The following is a 20130-nucleotide window of genomic DNA, read 5'->3' as shown; positions in this document are numbered from 1 at the left end:
GGGGGGGGGGGGGGGGGAAAGCATCAAAATCAAACAGACCCTAGAAGGACTGACAACTATTGATTTTTAGTGTGATACATAAGCACAACCCATAATAAATATATATTTGTTTGATTTTAGTGGGGTTGCATATAGATGTGCTTTATTTAGTGCATATTTTAATGAGTTGCTTGAAGTGGGATCTTAGGTTCCAGTCCAGATCTACTGAAGCTGCTGAGAGTGGGCATGTGATGATCCACATCTTTGAAATGAAGGTGATCATGGGTATTGCTGACCGGGTTTCAGCTTTTCTGTATCGTTAACATGATAGGGAGCTGGTAACTGGGAACTGCAAAGATATTTGTGTGGATTGGAACAAGTATTTGTCCTGAGGTTGTCACAATAAAATACTTCAGCTTCTTTTACACTGTTCATACAGTATGTTGCCTCTTTTTTTTTTTAACTCTCTTCATTTTCAGTTTATATACTTCAACACAGTGAAAAGTGGGAATGCACAACTGCAGTTAGTCCTTCATGAGTTAGGAGTAACATCTAGCATGTGTTTGTTATCCTTGCTACCTGCAACATCAAAGAAATACTCACATGTGCTTTAACTTCTTCCCTGTAGGCTTGTGCAGTCTCGTTTGGTTTATGTTTAATGGTCTCTTTGGCAGTGTACATGTATCTTTGAATGTGTGATTTAGAGCATTCCTCACCTAATATAACTTGTGGAGTTATAATTAGTCAAGATACTGAATTTTAGAGAGAATTCCATTGGCCAGAATTGGATGCAATGTTTGTATCCTTGGAAAATACGGCACTTTTGTTTGCATCAGCTCTCACAAATCCCTGCTCTCTTCAGTTGAGCTGAACTCATCTTTGGCTGTCTCCTGCACGGCCCCCTCTTGCAGAGCTCTCAAGAACAAAAATAAAATACCAATGTAATAGTATGAATTTTATCCTTATAATTTCATACCAGACCTTTGATGCAATTCATAATCCTTTTCATGTGAAGGGTAAAAAAAAATTAAGGAATCTGAAGGTAAAGTTGATCTTGTTTGACATAATTTACAGTGATGTTCTTTTTCCATAGTGGTGGCAGAAGCAATGTGTTACTAGATAATGGAATCGTAGACTTTGAAATACTAATTTCTAGCTATGCTCTGTGGAGAGATTGGCTACTATGAATTATGGGGTTTTGATCTTCCGTGTAAGCTTTTTCTTTGTGTGCTGAACTGCGGACTTTGAGAAGCTGAGGTAAAGCTGTATAGGTTTTCTAAAAGAGTGCTCAGGTAGGAAATAACATATCAGGTGTATCATCTTGTATCATGTTAAGGACATGATACTTCCCTGTCTGGTTCTGACAAACCTGAAGAACTCTCATTATGCTTTTTTGTGCGCTGAGCTTTCAATAATATTTAAAATTTTAGTTTCTAGTTTTATGCCAAACATCTGCATCTGTTTGGCTGTAAACTAGTTGAAAATCAAAATAAAAAGATGATTTATAGGTGAAGGAACAAATGTCTAAAGACTGTTTCCTCGGTGTTCCTTGCTAATGGCAATTACCTTTTTATTAAACTGGAAATTATAATATGTGAAAGGAAGAAAACCAGCAGTGATCTGATGACTTGCCGTTTAAAAGCATAACTGCTGAGAAGAGCAGAGGCTTAGTCTGCATTCTTTACCTGCTTCATTCACATTCTCATGAGGGTAATGGAATTGTACACAATTAGAACACACCTTTTTTTTTTTTTTTCTTTAACCCTTCTTATCACTTATTGCCCTCTATTGTAGTATTGGTTGATGTAACAAATCGCTGAAAATCTCACTCTGTGATGATGTTTTAATCAGTTCCTGATTTACATCATTTTGGTTTGCATCTTTAAACTTCAAATATTTTTATATTTTGTAACTTTTAAACATAGGGTTTTGCTTTGCCCTAAGAGGAAGCACCATAAGAATTTGAAAAATATTTGTGATACACCTCTTCTGGGTTTCATTATTGCACAGGGCCTTTGCTATTTTTAACTTGTTAATTTCAGACTAATGTTTCATTAGTTGGACAACTGCCTCACTGTAATCTGCCAGTTGTTTTCAACAGACAAAAATGTGCTTCTGGTAATTTAATTATGCACTTTAGTGGAAGGGAAAGGGCACGCTGTAGCTGAATTCAAAGATGGTATAGCTTCTCCACACTCTAATTACACTTCTGTTTGCCATTTCTGGAGGGGTAGAAAAGTCAAAGTGGTTTGAGTGGAAATACTTCTGTGAATGGCCTTAATAAGGATTATTAATGAGTTGAGTCTCAGTATGGTTTAAATGTCCTGTGCAATTTTCTAGGTAAATAACTAATTGGAAAGTATTTGTGGGTAGTACTTTATCTTTACATACCATACTTTCTAGTCTAGATTTGTTTTCCCTTTGAGATGTAGAAGGTATATTTTCAGATAACTGTTCATCTTTTTATAGATAAAAACACTTAACATAAAAATAATGGAATGGTTTTACAATTTGGGTCTGATACATGTTGTCTAGAAATGATGTTTCCTATTAAAAAATGGGAATGTCAGTTATCTAAATTGATAGTGTCTTTCTTAGATACATAGGGAAATAAATTGTAATGATTCTCTTACTGAATTCAGGCCTATTAATTTGACCTGTAAAACTTTAAATCTGTTAAGCTCTCTCATGCAGCGGGTGAAGTGAATTGGTGTCAACAAGCAGTGACTAGTGCTGTCTCATTAAGGGTTTGCTAATTTCTGAAATACAGTTTCATCTTATGAAAAATGATAAATAGCCTTACCCTTTGTTCCTCGCCTTGTTTGTGTTTGAAACTCATAGCAAGGAAACATTTCTGTTTCAATCTTTGGTTCTTTAGAGGGTGGGTGGGTTGTTTGTTTTGGTTTTTTTACTATGCAGGAAAAGAAATTAAACCTTTGAAGCTGAGAGAGTTTTGGGAAGCATCTGAGTGGGAATGAGGTGTTGGTATTTAAATATTTGTAACTTCATTTTTTCTTAAAAGCTATCTACAGGCTGCAAAAATTTAAGTCATTCTTGCTAATCTCTGCCTTTCTTCTTGGTAGAACATAAGGAAGAGCATCACACAGCTGTCATCCTTGGAAAAGCCCAGACAGTCAAATCAGAAACTCGTGATGGCAAAAGAAGTGAATCTCATTCCTTGGAGGAAGGCCAGAGATCAGTCTCTCTGTCGTCTGGATCAACAAGCAGGTTGGTGAAGAAGAGTCTATTCTGCCTGGTTGTATCATATTAGACCAAACATGGGAAAACTTTGTGAGTAACCTCAAGCAATATATATATATATATATAAAATATATATATCCCACTTCATAGGATGAGTTCCAGAGCTGGTTACTGAGTCATTCTCCTCCATGTTTCTGGCTGTATCAGTTAGCTTAAGGGATGGAGCTGAAATGCATTCAGAATTCACTTAATAGTTCTGTAATGACTTGATAGAGGGGTGCTAGTGTAAGTGTTCATTTTGAGTCAGAAACAGTGACTGCAGTGTCTGTGGAACCAGAAGGTTTGGTGTTTCTCTTCCACTGCGTCATCTTCCCTTCTGTTTGAAGTTTTATTTAGAGAGGTCCAAAAATTGATATAGCCTAAGTCTTTTAATATCTCTTTAAGTTGAGTATTTCTGTAAGAAACAGAGTTAAAGCAATCCATATTGCAGTGGTAGAATACCACTGAACCTTGAAGTCCTGACAGGCATTCACTTTTCTTTCTTCATGCATTTAGCTTTGCTTCCTGAAATTGCCTTATTTGGTTTCAGAAAATGAAGGATTTATAAATAATGCAAGATTTTATGCTTTTGATAGTTCAATGATAATCTTATTGTAAGGAGACTCAGCCGTTATTGCTGATAAGATCTATCTAGTTTTTGAAGGTAGTGTTTGTATCTAATATCTTAATGGATCATAATTTGCTCTCTACTGCTGATCAGTTGTCAAAGGTGACAATGATGAATACTTAGATACATATTTTACTGCAATGCTGGTTGCTGTGGCCCCAGTTTATGGAGGAAAAGTGAAAAAGTCTTTGAAGACAAATACAGAATAACTGGTTTTTGGTATGAACCTAAAAGCAGGAGAGCTAATCTTGAAAATAATCTTGCTATCTTGTTGATGACAGAAATGAGAGAAGAAGGCACCCTTTGTGGGTCTGAATTACTAGGAAGAAAAAGGTTTCCTATGTTTAGAAGTGGGAGATAATCAGAGGAAGTAGGTGAAGGTTGACAGCTGAGCTAGGAATGACATTTCTTAATTTCCCACACATTACACCCATAGTATGTGCCTCTTCCTCCTTGTTCTGCAAATATTGAGAATAATATACTGCTTGGCCTCATCATCTTTTATTAAAAGAACAATTTAGTTGTTGAAAAATTTAACTGAATCAAGTTTTTTCCAAATTAATTTTGGTTCACAAAGAGTTGTTAAAAGTCAGCATGGGGATTAAAGATGGAGCCTTTCACAAAAGTAAATATTAAACAGTGAATGAAAACCTAGGGAGACCTAGGAAAGCAGAGATCAACTCAGGGAATTAGAGGGCATCAAATGTTAAATGTCTTTGTTTTATATGATCGGGTTTTGCTGCCTATTTCTATTTACTGGAGCTAAATGGGAGCATATAGTAAACATTTGTCTGTAAACAGCAATATGCTGGCTGGGCAGATCACTTATGTGGAGGCAGAAAGGGTATTTGCTGTTTAAAAATATCACTACATTTTTGTTTGGCTTCAAGCCTGTGTTACATACTAGTAAAATCGTTCCCCTCCTGGTGGCCTTTCCCCTCTTTACTGTATGTGTCTTTCTGCCTGAATTGTTACTGTCAAATCAATAAATATAGCATTTCATTGTATTTGCTGTTTAATGTGTAACAAACCTATTAAGATTACTGAGGTACTAGTTTTATCTAAGTTTCTCAGGATGTCATGCAAATGATGATAGCTTTTTCCTCCCTGTGATGCTGGTAACTTGGTAATTTCTTTACTTTTAAGATAGGGTCCAGTTTGCTGGACTCAGAGACTTGCATGTTGTAATACCCAATATTCAAATATCTTATTTTCAAGTCTGTGGCCTTCAGAGCAGAATCCACAGGTCTCAGCAGGACACACTGAATCACAGAGGCTGTGTGACCCTCTGGAGATCATCTAGTCCCTGCGTGGAGCAGGGTCAGCTGGAGCAGGCTGCTCAGGACTGTGTCTAGGCTGGTTTTAGTATCTCCAGGGATAGAGAGTCCATACCCTTCCTGAGCAACCTACTATGGTGTTTGACCGCAGTACATAGGTTTTTTCTTACATTTTGTGGGAATTTCCTGTGTTTCAGTCTATGTCTGTTTTCTCTTGTTCTGTCACTGGACACCACTGAGAATAGACTGTTGTCTTTGCTCCCTCCCATCAGGTATTGCTGTGCATTGTTAAGATCCCCTTGAGCCTTTTCTACAGAAGACTAAACAGTCCCAGCTCTCCCAGCCTCTTCTCTTAAATCTTAAGAATTAAGTGTGTCAGAATGGGCTTTGTGTGAAGCAGCAATGCCAAACAGCGAGTTCTAAGGACTTAGCAGTGGACACCACAGACCAGAGTGTCTGAATCCTGTCCTTGGCAGCATGCAGGTGCCTGGCTTAGCAGCACTGCCTTGTGATTCACAGCCAGAGCCCTCCTGATCTTAAGCACTGAAGCCCTTTTAGAAATGGACCAAGAACTAAGCTCTAAACTGGAGGGCGAGATACACCACCTAAAAGACTCTTGCAGGTCGCACAGCTGTGGGTTGTGACTGTCTCTTCTTAAAGCTGCTCAGCTCAGGATCTGTACTGAAAAATGAAACGGGCCATGGAAAACAAGTCTTCAGTGCTTACGTAGATGGGAAGAATCTGGCCCTGTGGCTTTGTTCTGGAGACTGGTTTTGTGTGCCTGACGCCTCAGCTTTCCAGTTTGCAGCTTGGGCCGTGGCTGCTCTGCTGCTGGAGGGCAGTTCTGGGGAAGCGCCTGGCAGCAGGATTCTGACATTTGGTTTGGATAGTGGTGGGAAGGAACCCAGGCAGGAGCTCTACCCCAGGGTGACTAAAGGCCAACTCTTGCAGATCTGTGCGAGCCATCAAGTGTGCCAGGCGCACAGATGATAGATGGACCCACTTCATCCTCACGGTGCCTGCTGCTGCGGTTGCCCTCGAGCTCCAGTTGTTATTTTAGTCCCACAAAATAAATGCCTTCAGCTTAGGTCTTCATCCAGAGTTTGAATGAGGTGTTCCTGTTCTTCCCTATTTTACTTAATTTTTTTTTTTGATTGCAAATTAACCTTTTGCCATTAAGGACCTTGGAAACTTGGAATTTTAATCTTACAGAGTAAGTTCTAGGGAGGTAGAAAGGGCTTGATTTAGCTCATCTAAAGTATCATTAAATCACTGCCAATTTCATGTGTGCATGACGTTATGAATGATTCTCCCCATGGCCTTTGACATCAAAATTAAACTTTTATTATTTACCTTTTTCTGTCGGCAGGCTTGTGTATATCAACTTCAAGTCTGGATGAAAGTGTGTCTAAGACTGCAAGAACGTTTGCGGAAGGATATTAGCACAGGGCAGTTACTAATGATCTGAATGTGCTTTCATGAACTAAGTTGCCACATTTTGTTGGAAAGTGTGCATTTGTTTGCATTATGTCTGGCTCAAAGCAGAGTTGTTTATTCTTTTTATGCATTTGGTCTCCAAATGAAATATTTCCATAGACTTCTTGCATCAAACATGGAATCTCTCACTTGTACAGACCAGTGAGTATGTATCGCAGATATTTGGACCTTCTTCTAAAAAAACATGCTTAATAGCTCCCTGTGGTTTACTCTTAAATTCAGCTCCTGTGGAACAGGAGCAGAATTACTAGAGTCTGCACAGAATTGTTTTTTCAGAATCTCTCTGGGATTTTTCTCTTCACTTTCCTACTTTGTGCATATCCCCTGGTTTGTATGTGTGGTATGGTTTCTGTTTATTTTTCTTTAAATATAGGGCAGTTTGCTTAACCTTGGAAGCTAGCTACTACACTGGTCAAGAAGTTCAACAAAGTGGTGGGGCTTTTGGGGGTTTTTGGGGTGTTTTTTTGGTGGGGCTTTTTTTTGTTGTTGCCTCTTCCCCCCCTATTGTGTATTAGACTCGGCTGATGGGCAATTGGGCTCTGTGGCATGCCTTAGGGCATTATACACTGTCGATTCTCATCCTTTACATCCAAACCTCTGGTTATATACTCTGCTCAGAGAGGTAAAAACAGCGATAATAATACAGTGAAAGCTCAGCTGATGTGACAGGTGACCCCTTGTGACGCATGGACGACCCCTCTTGTTTGACCACAGTGTTTCCTGTGCCAAACTGTACCTTTCTGAAGAACAATTCAGTGTGTTTTCTGGGAAACAAACAGAGGTTACAGGGATCACCCCTCCCCAAAGACTGATGTGAAGTACGGCTTATAAAAAAAAAAATTAAATGTATTTTTCATCTTTACTGTTTCTGTTCCTGATAGCTGCTCTGAAAAAACAGCAGCTCAGAGGTAGCAGTGCAATACCCAGGTCTTTGGCCCTTTGAGACCTGTCATGTTCTGCTGTGTCCATGGACTGGCTTTGGGCTGCAGAGCTCTGGGTGTTCAGCTGTGGCTCATGCTTCCAGTACGCTGCTCACACGTTTCTGGTATAATCAGAATGGACTTGGATTGTGGCAAGATCTGCAGGGATTATAAAAAGTAGGTGTAGTCAGATAAACTGCATGAAAGAAAGAGATGTGTTTTGTTACTCTGTGGTTGCCATAGGGTTAATGTTTTGTTAATTGTAGTGAAATAAATATAGCATGAATCAAAAAAGAATGATTTAGATTTTGAGGGTTTAAGTAGCATTGTGCTATTGTACCAAGTAATGATTTTCTGAAGGCTTGTATTTTATTTCTGATAATAAGAGGATATCCTTTGACAAGGGTAAATGTTTTTCACATTGAAATGTCAAAACTTGAAATATATTTGGAAGTCCAAATCTACATGCTGTGTTTTTATGAAGAGAGCACTTCTAAATGGAGGGCTGATGTTATGATGGATTAAAAGAAAAATTAGGATTTTTTAGCAGCATATAGAATATACAAAACAATCTTGAAGCTGGATAGTTGAAATGGTTGGTCTGTAAAAAGATGCTGCCAGTAAATTAACAATTTTTGTTTTCTCCTTCATAAAACCTTCTGGTTTTTGTCAGTCTCATATCAATATTTGCTAAGGGAGCAGTTGGTCAATATTAGAAATTCATACCTTGTACAGTAATCACTGATGTACTGATATTATTCAAAAGTTGATACTTTAATTGATAAAACTAGAATTTTACACCTGCTGGGAAAAAGGAACAGGCAATGCATGGAGGCTATGCCATTGACCCAGACACGTTTGGTCTTTTCATAAATTGATCCCACCAGGAGAGCAAAATGTGTATAGCAGATAAACACCAAAACAAAGCCATGGCTTTTAGAGGGTAATTCTTTGAAGCTATGAAGTCATACATAGAGCTTTCATAGAACTTTAGTTCTCCAGATAAATAGTCCCATTGCATTCTTTTACTTTCTGGGACTGAAGCCAAATTTTATGCAACTACTTAAACAATAGGAAAATTAGAAAAGAAACTAGGTGGGACAATGGTAAGCCTGTTAATGAACTATGCAGAGGAAATAGTCTATTAAAAGTATTTTATATAATGGGGATAATCAGTTTTTAAAACAAATTATTTCTCTTTAAAACTTTGTGCTAGAAAAAAATGTTAGTTCTTGATGACTAGAGTGGAAGACTTAAAACAGTAGACAGTATGTATTGTTGCCTTTGTCTGAGGTATTAAGGTGTACACTGAAACATGGTAACTTAATTTTGTAAATCCCGGTGGCAAAGTGCTATATCTGCAGCTTGTATACATCTCTCTGCTGCTGGAATACTCAGAGCGACTGCAGTGTCTGCTGGCTGAGATTCATGCCCAAGTAAGGGGCCTTATTTGCAATAAGTGGGGCTTTTTAGCTCTTGATTGGGATCTAAGGTCTGGATTTAGCTGGTCACTTTTTTCAGATTTATGTGCATTGCAGAATTTGGGCTTTTGTTCATCAGTGGAAGAAGAGGTAGAAATAGGGAGTTGTGCTTCAGTTAGTCTGGAGTTCACTGGATGGCAACAATCCTCTGAAAACCTCTCAGTAGGCATCAATCTGTCAAAGAGACCGTTGACAGGACAGAGCAGTTGAAAAAAGTTGTGTAAGCTCTTCCCTGGCAGTTGCTCCAGTCTGAGTTTAAAGCAAGCATTGTCCTGATCCTGAGGCTGGCCATTGCTGTGAAATGAGAGAAGTATATGAAAATGTGTTGATCATGGGAATAACTGCCTTTTTAAGTTCTTTAGTACATTTTCGAGTTAATAAATCTTGGACTACTTTGACTCAGAGATGATAGATGTTACAATGTTAGGAGTGTTTTATCTTTGATTTTTGGCCTGAAATACGGGTTCGTTGTGGAAGGATGATGACATTTCTCTGCTATGCTGCTGATTGATACCTTTCTTCCAAAAACTGTGAGCCACAACAAATAGCCAAGAACTGTGAGGCATGGTGGAGACAGTCCCGGAGAAGTCATTTCAAACGGTAACAGCTGGTGACCTCAGACAGAAAAAGTGATGATATACAACATGTATCAGGGAGGACATCAGTCCCTAGTCTAGAGCCATGGGGTCTTATGTCTTTGAGACCTGTAAACAGAAGTGATAGTACACCAGTACTCTAGTGTGTTAGCCTAGATGGCCCAGCTGTCAGCAGACTCCTAAGGAAAGCAGTTAAGCTAGATTCAGCAGGTCTTTTCCCTCTTCTAAAGGCAGAGGCTCAATGACATGCTCTGGAGCCTCAGAGGAGGCCACAGAAAGCCTGGAAAGAGTCGAGAAAAACAGTGAAACAGTGGAACCTGTGTGAGGTTTAGTATAGGTGAGAGCTCTCCAAGGGGAGTCCTGGGGAAGGTCTAAGACCGGCAAACTTGCTGTCCTCCAAGGGCAGGAAGGTGAAGCCATGCTCAGTGGTGCCAGGGGTGCGTGATTGGGAAGATACTGGGAAGCCAGGAAGACTTTATGGTAGAAGGTTGTTACCCAGGACTTGCAGCCACCTCAACACCAAGATCATACTATTTATCACAGGCAAGTCAAAATGGAAGCTGGATTGCAAGGTGAAGAAAACCATTTTCCTTCACTCTTTGCAACTGGGCATTCACCTTCAAATGACATTGGTAAAATGAGACAGGCTGCAGCTTGTTTCTGATGGCAGCATTGAGGAAAAAAAAATGCAGAATGCATGTGCCAAAGCTAAATACATCATGAGCAGCAAGATGGCCTGATTAAAGGCTGTTCACCATGAAGCCAAGAAGGAACTTAATCTGCCTTAAAATAAACAAATTCAAAGAGACATTTGCTCCCCTCATATTTAGAACAAGATGTGTTCTTCACACTTACGTCAGCTATTTTTTCTCTATTTTAAGGTGGGGGGGGGGGGGAAGCGGGTGGAAGTCAAATCCAAATGATGGTCAAGAAAGGAATAGTTTACTCTTGGTTGATTGTTCTATAAGTGCTCAGAAGAAACTAGTCCTGTGGAAGAGTGTGGCAGAGTTAGGGAGTTGCCCAAGTCACTGGAGCTGCACTTTTCTCACTGTGGAGACATGAAGTCCAGGAAAGGAAAGCTCTTTACACCCTGTCACCTTGTCTGTCAGCCAGTGGCATCTTGAGCAGTGATGTTTCAGAACTTTAATGGTTTTGCCATACAGATTTATTCATCTGGAACTGATACGTAAAATTTTAAGGTAGCATAATGACCTTTATTACAGAAAAGGACAGAAAACCTCTTGTGGGAAATAGTGTTGAATTTGGAGTCTGAATAAAGTCTGAAGATGTGTTTTGTTTTGTTTGGCTTCATTGTAGGTAGATATCTACAGGGCATCAAAAATACTGAAGAAATTAACAAAAATATATGAAATTCTGTGATGTCTTTGGGTCCCCTAGGCAGAAATTTATAGAAAAAACATACATAATGAGGTAGCTGCTTATTTAATTAATTTTCTTCAGCTTAAGGCCTAATCATTCAATGATAAGAAGAGCTTAGGAGTTTTCTTCAGGGGGAAAAAAGATTTATTTTAAAATTAATTCAGTTGGTGGTCAAAATTTCTTTTGCTTAGTTAAAAATGTTTTTTGATAATTGTTTTTCAACTGTTTGCCATATTTAAGGGTTGTTTTTTTAAAATTTTCAAACAATTCTTTTCCCCTGCATGTGAAAAAAAGGTATATAATTACTTCAATTCAAAACTGAGCAATTGCTTTGTCTTTGTAAAATAAATTGATATTTAAGAGAGGCTAGATGCAGAGAACTGTTTTGTTGAGTGACTGGTTTGGAACAAGGGATTGTTTGAAGAAATCCTGAAACAAGGGGCTTTTAGCTACAGTTAAAAAAATTCATAACCCTGCAGCTTGGTTTTGTAGTTACGTACACGTATATCCTCAGTCTCTCAATGCAAGTACAGCCTATGAGCTGATTTGGTTCTCTGGGGGACTTGGGTTACTCTTGAGTTGATAGCCTAGTCACATCTACACGTATCGGCTAAGGTGGGAACTCACTGTAGTACATCTTGTACTTGGTTTAAAAATCATTTCGTAGTCACAGACTGAATTACACATGCAAGTTGCGAACTTGCATTATTGTTCTGAGCGTTAGCCAGATTTTTTCACTTTTATTGTTTTGCTTGTGACAAACAGTGATAAATGATAATAACGCTACATTTTTCAAGTCAAGGAAGTACATCATGTTCAGGCATCAAACCTGTTCTTTTTCTATTTTAGGAGACTAAAAGCACACAAATAGCCCCTTGTGGTCCTCCCCCCTTTTTTTAAATGTAACTGGAACATCGGAGTAGGATTTAGAAGTATGATAATAGCTCATTCCTTGGGCATCTAGTTTGCGTGCTGAAAATGAGTTTTTGATGGACTTATGGTTTTGACAGTAAAAAAATAAAAATATGCTGGACTTCAAATCTTTCCCCATTTACCATTGTTTTATAGCATGTTTTACCATGTTTTTCATCTGAATATTTCATATTTGATTTGGAGCTGAAATAAAAAATTTAAATGGTTGCCTGAGCCCAGGCCATGGGAGGAGGCAAGCTCGGTAACAGGGGTGCGAAGTCAGTTGTAACGGGTCCAGCAGACGGCTGCCTTGCCAAGACATAGCCCTGTTTAGCTCATGCTTTGAGGAAGCCAGTGATCTCATGGTCTGCCATTGACCATGTCCCGGGGCTTCCTCGCCTCCACCCCAGCACTCACGTGTGCTGCTGGGGCTTGGGCTGGGCTGGTTCCTCTGCCAGTTACTGTAAGCAGTGGTATTGCTGATTGATGCAGGGATAAAACATTTCTCCCTGTAAATGCAGTCACTGCTTTTAATTTCAGGTGACTTTGTTTCCATATTAAAATAGTTTTGTTGGGTAATGTTGTAATTTATTCAACAGTTCATGGAAGTTCCTGGGGGATCACTGAAGAGTTTCTAAAATTGCACACAAAACTTAAATCCATTTTGTTTCAAAATAGTTTTCTCCATATGGCACTAGTGCTTTTTGTATATTTCTGGTATATTTTTCCTTTTTATCTTTATGACTAAATGTACATGTGTTAAAGGTTTCTGTAATCCAATCTGATGGTGTTTTTCCTCCTTGAAATCCTGTTGATGATTCTGTACTCGTCACTGCAGAAACATCTGGTGAATCTGACTGCAGAGAGGGGAACAGGAAACAGGAGACAAAATGGTAACGGATGAAAAAAATCCTGCCACCTTATAAAAGTTGTGTGCCATTTATTTATGAAAAGCTTTTTTTTTTTTTTTTTTTTAAGAACAGGGCTATGTTTGTATGTGATTTCTAGTGTGTGCTAGGAGCCAGTGTTTTCTGGTGCATTACACTGAGGGTGTGGAGATCTCTGTGGCTGAGTCCTGGCTCCATGTTGGGTGCATTCCGATGGTGGAAATGCTGCTCCGTTCCCAGTGCAAGGACACGCTGGCTGGTGTCTCCTTCTCCCATTTGAATTATTATCTTCTCTGTAATTATGCCATATGTTATGAATATTAAGTGTTTGGTGAACTTCTGACTCCTGTTCTCAAAAGTCTGTGAATGTGGTAATGAGCCAAGATGTTAGACTTCTATCCTGCACCTGGGATGTGGAAGTTGTGTGCAAAGGGGTTCTTGCTTTTTAATTTCTGACTCTCCAACAGAGATGGTGCAGTCAGTCACCTGCAGTTCGTGGTAAGGAGTGCTGTTCACCGTGTGTTTGCACACAGTGGTCTCCAGCCAGCACAAACAGTGCTGAGATAGCAAAAGTGGGCAGTGGCCATGGTACCCACACAGTGAGCAGCTCTCACCTTCCCCTGTCCCAGGGACTGGAAATGTGGCTCTGCCTTTGAAAACCACCCTGTAAAAACACTACGTAGGTCTTCTAGATGAAGACAGTCTCTCTAGAATGAGACATGTTTGTTAAAACTGTTTGGGTTTTTTTTTTCTGGTAGAAATAACATTTGTAAACTTCAGCAGCAGTCTATTATCATGCTGGAATCTGTCCTGTGAGAATGAGTGTTTTTGGGTGGTTTTCCTTGATATGTGTTTTGAACAAACATATAAACACACTGATATCTGTGTATGAAGTTCTGGCTTGAGGGATGTATCTTTACAATTTATGTCTGTTCTCCTCTAAGAAATAGGAGATTAATTTTATTGTGAAACTTTAAAGTAAATCCAAGAGAACTGGTATCCAACTGCTGTCCCATAGTTTAAAATCTCCCAGATGTTTGTGTAACATAGTATGATATGTCATTTCTGCAATAACATACAGACTGTTGGAGCTGACAGGCATCTTTTAAAAAGATAGTTTTTAGAAAACAACATTTTTCCAACTTTTTAGTTGATGTCTGTACTCCTGCAATTTGGCATATACTTGAGAACTTCGCAATAGTTTATATCACAGAGCCTAAACGTACAATGAAAGTTAGTTGTCAATAACTGACCTGCATTCATTTAATTCAGATTTTATTGAAATTTAAGAAATTTTTCTTATTTAAAATACAGGCTGAAGTAATCTGTGTAGTTATTTGTTTGGGTTTTTTTGACTTTGAGCATGTGAAGAGGTCTGACTGACATCACAGCTCATACTTGTAGTTGATTAAATATGTGTGTATGGGCACGCGTGCATATATCTACACACATGGATTCTTCTGAATTTGATGCAATAGTGATAGCTGAATTTAACAACACCCTGATTTAAGTTGTCTCTGTGACTACTGTGAAATACAAACAGATGTAGCAAGACAAATTCTGATCTGTTATTGCTGAGAGCATGGCTGGGTAAGCACCTGTGTCATATTAGTGGCTCGAGAAGATGCATGAGACGGTTCCTTTAGGAGCTGATGTGAACCCTGATTTTGTGATGGGAGCTGTTTCTCAGCTTTGCAGCTGGGTCCTTAGCCCCTAGTCCAGTGAGCATTGAACAACTCTGCACTACAAGAAAGCATAAATTTTATATAGGCCTAAGTGTTTAAAAGAAACAGAATAAACGTAAAGATTTTGTGGAGCTGCTTGGTTCCATTGTTAACCAGCTTGGTAGCTTATTGACATAACACTCATGATGTATAATTCTTATTTATTAATTTATTTATTCTGAGCTACCATCTTAAATCCTTTATACTGAAGATTCTCACCTGTCCACCACTGGTACTGAGTTTTTGATCTATTGTGTTCTGTATGGAGAAAAACCATTTTACTTCAGGGGCAGATAGCAGCCGAAGATTGTTATAACTCTTTTGTTATAACTTTTCCTCAGAAGGTTTGACAAGGTAAACTTGCTTCAAGCAGCTCGGCATGAGCAACCTGTGTTTGTGTGATGAGTTACTGTGGTGACTGGCAAAGTTTCACTTGTCTTTTATCTGGATGCGCTGACAGTCTTGGCAGTTTGGATTTTTGTCACCAACAATTTCCATGTGAAGGTTTATTCTTTGATGTTGATTTGGGGTTTTTTTTGTTGTTAAAACGTGAGCTCACACTTAAGCCTTGAGTTTTGAGGTTGAAAGTGCTTTATTCTTTGAAATGTTGTATTTGTACTTTACCCACTGAAGTATCTTGCACATCCTCTCTGGCAAAATTGTCTGGTGCCTGTGAATATAAAGCTATTGTAGTTACCAACAAGCAGATATGAACAGAGAGAATTGTCTTGTGTGTTAAATAATGAAAATGAGACCCAGTAATAACTCTGAAAATGATGTGATGCAGAGACAAAGCTTTCTAGACTGTGTTGCTGATTGAAGTGATTTCTCATTGCCAGTGCTGGGGGGGGGTGTGGGGTGTGTGTCTGTCTCCTCTATGGATTGTACTGCCTTTGCAAAGTAGAGCCTTACTTTGCTGCAGATGTTGCTAAAGTAACTTACATCTGGTTTTATTTTCCCCGTCAGCTCCTGCTCAGACATTTTGAGAGATCTGCAAGGGCTTGAAACATGTTCAGCATCCTCTGACAAGTAAGTTCAGAGTGAATATATGAGTGATAAAGTCATTGCGACTGATTTAGGTCAGTATTTTCCAGTTTGTGGAGTCCTACGTGTTTTCTGCAAATGCCTCCGAAAAGTCAGGTTCTTCGAGAATCTCCACAGTTGTAGGAGACAAATTCGGTCAGCATTTTTGGATCCTTGGAAAATAATGCCTGGGTGCTCTAAGGATCCACAGATGACTAGTTGAAAATCAGTGTTCTAAGGTGTATTTTATTATGAATATTTATTTTAAAGAAAGAAAGAAAATGAGGGAACTGATTTTTGTGGAAAATTGAAAGAATCTGATCTTGTGTTGTATTTAAATATACATTGTTGTCAGTGTCATCTACATCTCTGTCAAGTTGAATGTGCTGGAATTGCAGCATCTGTTTTGATTTACTACTACTCAAAGTAAACAAGAAGAGAGAAGACTACTTTCCTCTTTTGAAATCTTAACATCTTATTTCTTAAAACCAGAAATCACCTTCTATTATATAATGGCAATATTTGAGTCTAGCTATGCAAGGTGGTGTACAAAGAAGTACTAAGACACTGTCCAAGGATTCCTGAACCAAATGAAATACATGAAGATGGAGAGGAAATATGGGGATCTATGTGGGTGCTGGAGGTGGGCAGTTATCGTGAAATTTGGAATAGCTTTGCGTTAGATCAGCTGAAAAGCTCTGTAGTTATACAAAGAAACAGAAATAAAGACTGGTGGAGTCTGCGAAAGTAGTACAGTTTACCCTTGCAGCTGAAACTGGCTTGATCTGGGATCTGTCTTCAGATATCATGTCTACTTTGGTAGTTGATCTCAGGGGCGTGATGAGAACCATACTGCATTTAATTCTTGTAGTCTGCTTTTTGAAGAGTATTTATGACCCAATGTTCTCTATTATCCATTACATACATATGTGGTCAATAGATTGTGACAGCTCTTAAAATTCATGATTAATGTCAGAAGTAACATTTGAAACTCTTAAAATGTGTGTTTAGGTAACCTAATGGCTTTTAAAGAGCTTTTAATGGAAGCATTGATAAGGCCTTGATTACAGTGGTGTCAGAGGTCAGTGCTGGAGTGCACCACTGAATAACCAGAAAGTAGGCAGAAAGGCTTTCTTGTAGAGGGAGGGCCTCACTTTGGGAAGGTAAGAGGTGTTTACTAGAAGGATGCTCACAAGTGCGCCTTATTTTGTGGTATCTGCAAGCGACTCCTTGAGATGGGCAGTAAATTAAAAAATACTTGGTTGTGTGTTTTGCAGGTACTAGTCTCTGCTCCCCTGGTGATGATCATCTGGTGCTGCTGCCATGAATCAAGGACTAAGCAGCCACAGCTACCCTATACAGATATTTTTAGATCTGTTACAAGATTTATGCATGACCATGATAAACAGGGGTCAGGCATCATGAGATCAAGGATCATCTAAAGTCCTTGGTAACCACCTCATTATGTAATTATCAGTTACCTCTGAAGTGTTATATCTCAGCTGGCTATTTCTCAGTGAGTTGGATTGCTAGGAATTGGTCTCCTGCATAAAAGCCAATCCATAAGGACTTGTGGCTCTGAATTGTGGTCAGAACAGGAAAGGTGGAGCTCTGGCTACCAGAGCTGGAGAACTCATGAGTGAGGGAGCCAGCAACTTGCAGCTCCCTGTTTTATCTTGACTAGATGCTTGGGGTGTGAAAATGCACAGCAAGACGTTATAAAAATGGGTGTCTGTCCCATTAAGTGCGTTCTCTTCTGTTTGGAGAGGGGTGGAAGTCATGAGTGGAGAGGCCAAGACAATCAAGAGCTGCCCCTGGCAGCTGCAGGAGAGAGTTGTCATGTATGTCCCTCTTTGGCTGTGGGCACGTGGTACCGCAGCTGCCTCTGGCTGACTTGGTGGGGAACTGGGGTAGGAGGCACAGTAGCTGGACAGCAGTCAGGAGGTGAGGATGGCGACAGAAGTTAAAAGAAGTTTCTTGATTTCTTCTTGGTTGAGGTTGGGAGTTAATTGAATTTATGGAGCTTGGTAATGTCCATTGTCATCAGTTGCTGCACATGTTTCCGAGCTTGTTCTTTCTCGCAGTCTATGAACACACTGAGGCGATGTCTAGATTGCCGGACAGGTACTTTTGGCCATGTTTCCTGTGCTCTGGGTTCCCTGCTCATCGTGTGTGTGCTAACTCTTGCTGTGGGGGATTGTGCTGCGGCTCTGAGCCAGCCTGGCCAGGGATGGTTGCAGCAGGACATGCTCCTGGGGTGAGCAGCGTGCCTCCTCCACGGGGCCGGCAGATGTTCATCTGGCAGGAAATGGGTGGCATTGCTGTTCCTGGCTATCCAACAACAGAATATTTTTTTCTTTTTTTTATTGTTTTTAGTACGTGCTTTACCTTCATTGTACTTCTGTACCTGCCCTGAGTTAGGATATTAAATGTGTATATTCTTCTAAAATTACAGTTCAGTCTGTGCTGCTTGTCTGCTTCGCTATTTGTTTAAATGGGAAAAATCCACCTGGTCAGGTCTTAAGACATTTTGTTAAAATCAGTTTGGATCGAAAAAGTGGAAGAAACAGAGCTATGAAAAGTTTCTGAGCTGTAAATTTTAGGGCCCCAAGCAAAGAAACTAGAACTGCAGCCTTAATGAAATTCAGATCACTGGTCTAAGAAGACTATTGAGAATAACAGAGGGTTTTGTTAGATGATTTGGGACTAAATGCCACATCAGTATTGTAGAATTAATACACCTGGTTAATTTTTGGAGGAGCTTAGATTTACAGCACTAGTCAACTCAAACTGTAACAGAAATTACAGGTGCTCCTTTTGTCAGGACTGGGGTGTTTACCCGAGAGGGCTGGAAACCCCAGGTGTAGAGGAGGCAGCTTTCAGAAGGTCTGTTGAAGGATTTGATTCCTGCTTGTGCTCGCTGGCAGAGGTCAGGAACACATTTTTCTGGTTATGTGGAAGAATGGCATGTGGCGTATGCTGCCAGAAGTAGTTTTGCTGGCCAGCCTTAGGAGGAGAAAGGAGACCTTGTCTGTCCCACAGTGATGCGCTGCGTGGATTGGTGGTTCATGAGGCTGGCAGCAGAGCAGCACGCAAATGTCTGTTCTCATGGCTGATGTAGCAAGCATCCTGCTTTATCCGTGACACACCAAGACTTCATAGCAACCTAAAAAAATCTGGCTGAAACCGCTTCCAGTTTTTAAAACTGTACCTGTTAAAATTATTTCACCTGATGAGAGTGAAGATGTGAGGGTGTCCAATGCTGGTTGGTGTGATGAGCTTGTATGCTTTTGCTTTTAAAGCCAGTGACTTTTACTGGGATGCGAACATTGGCATAAAGGTGTACCCAGTCAGATCAGCTTCAGAGTATGTGGAGTGACTGGGGCTGGAAGTTGTGTCCTGTGGGTGTTGTGGGGCTCTGCTAGTTTGTGCAAGGAAGCAGTCACAGAATGACAGAATCATCAAGGTTGGAAAAGACCTTGAAGATCATTCAGTCCAACCATTAACCTCACACTGACTGTTCCCGACTACACCAGATCCATCAGTGCTATGTCAATGTGACTCTTAAACACCTCCAGGGATGGGGACTCCACCACTGCCCTGGGCAGCCCATTCCAACGCCCAGCAACCCTTTCTGGAAAGAAATGCTGCCTAATATCCAGTCTAAACCTTCCCTGGGGCAACTTGAGGCCATCACCTCTTGTCCTTTTGCTTATTACTTGGTTGAAGAGACTCATCCCCAGTTCTCTGCACCTTCCTTTCAGGTAGCTGTAGAGGGCGATGAGGTCTCCCCTCAGCCTCCTCTTCTCCAGACTAAACACCCCCAGTTCTCTCAGCCCCTCCCCGTATGACCTGTGCTCCAGACCCTGCACCAGCTCCGTTGCCCTTCTATGGACACACTTGAGTCATTCAATGTCCTTTTTGTAGTGAGGGGCCCAAAACTGCACACAGGAATCGAGGTGCGGCCTCACCAGTGCCGAGTACAGGGGTCAGATCCCTTCCCTGTCCCTGCTGGCCACGCTATTGCTGACACAAGCCAGGATGCCATTGGCCTTCTTGGCCACCTGGGCATGCTGCTGGCTCCTGTTCAGCCAGCTGTCAATCAACCCCCCCAGGTCCCTCTCTGACTGGCAGCTCTCCAGCCACTCCTCCCCAAGCCTGTAGCGCTGCTGGGGGTTGTTGTGGCCCAAGGGCAGCCCCCGGCATTTGGCCTTATGGAAACTCCTCCAGTTGGCCTCAGCCCATGGCTCCAGCATGTCCAGGTCTCTCTGCAGAGCCTCCCCACCCTCGAGCAGATCAACACTCCCACCCAACTGGGTGTCATCTGCAAACTGACTGAGGGTGCACTCGGTCCCCTTGTCTAGATCATCCATAAAGGTGTTAAACAGGAGTGGCCCCAAAACTGAGCCCTGGGGGACACCACTCTGACCGGCCGCCAGCTGGATTTAACTCCCTTCACCACAACTCTCTGGGCCCGGCCATCCAGACAGTTTTTTACACAGTGAAGCGTGTGCCCATCCAAGCCATGAGCAGCCAATTTCACCAGAAGAATGCAGTGGGAAGCGGTGTCAAAGGCCTTCCTAAAG

The 20130-nt window shown here is 40.6% G+C and overlaps 1 protein-coding gene across 1 annotated transcript in view; it reads left to right on the top strand.

Annotated features, from left to right (window-relative positions):
- Nucleotides 1-20130, top strand: part of RAD18 (RAD18, E3 ubiquitin protein ligase) — a 59267-nt gene that overhangs the window by 32110 nt on the left and 7027 nt on the right. Inside the window, exons 11-12 of the mRNA XM_026857713.1 lie at nt 3063-3207; nt 15488-15550. Of these exons, the coding sequence (XP_026713514.1) occupies nt 3063-3207; nt 15488-15550 (208 nt within the window). The remainder of the gene's footprint in view (nt 1-3062; nt 3208-15487; nt 15551-20130) is intronic.

Source organism: Athene cunicularia (assembly GCF_003259725.1).
Source record: "Athene cunicularia isolate RWA chromosome 12 unlocalized genomic scaffold, athCun1 chr12_part1, whole genome shotgun sequence".
Taxonomy (NCBI): Eukaryota; Metazoa; Chordata; class Aves; order Strigiformes; family Strigidae; genus Athene; species Athene cunicularia.
Note: the sequence above shows the minus strand (reverse complement) of the source record. Positions and strands in the feature narration are given on the sequence as shown.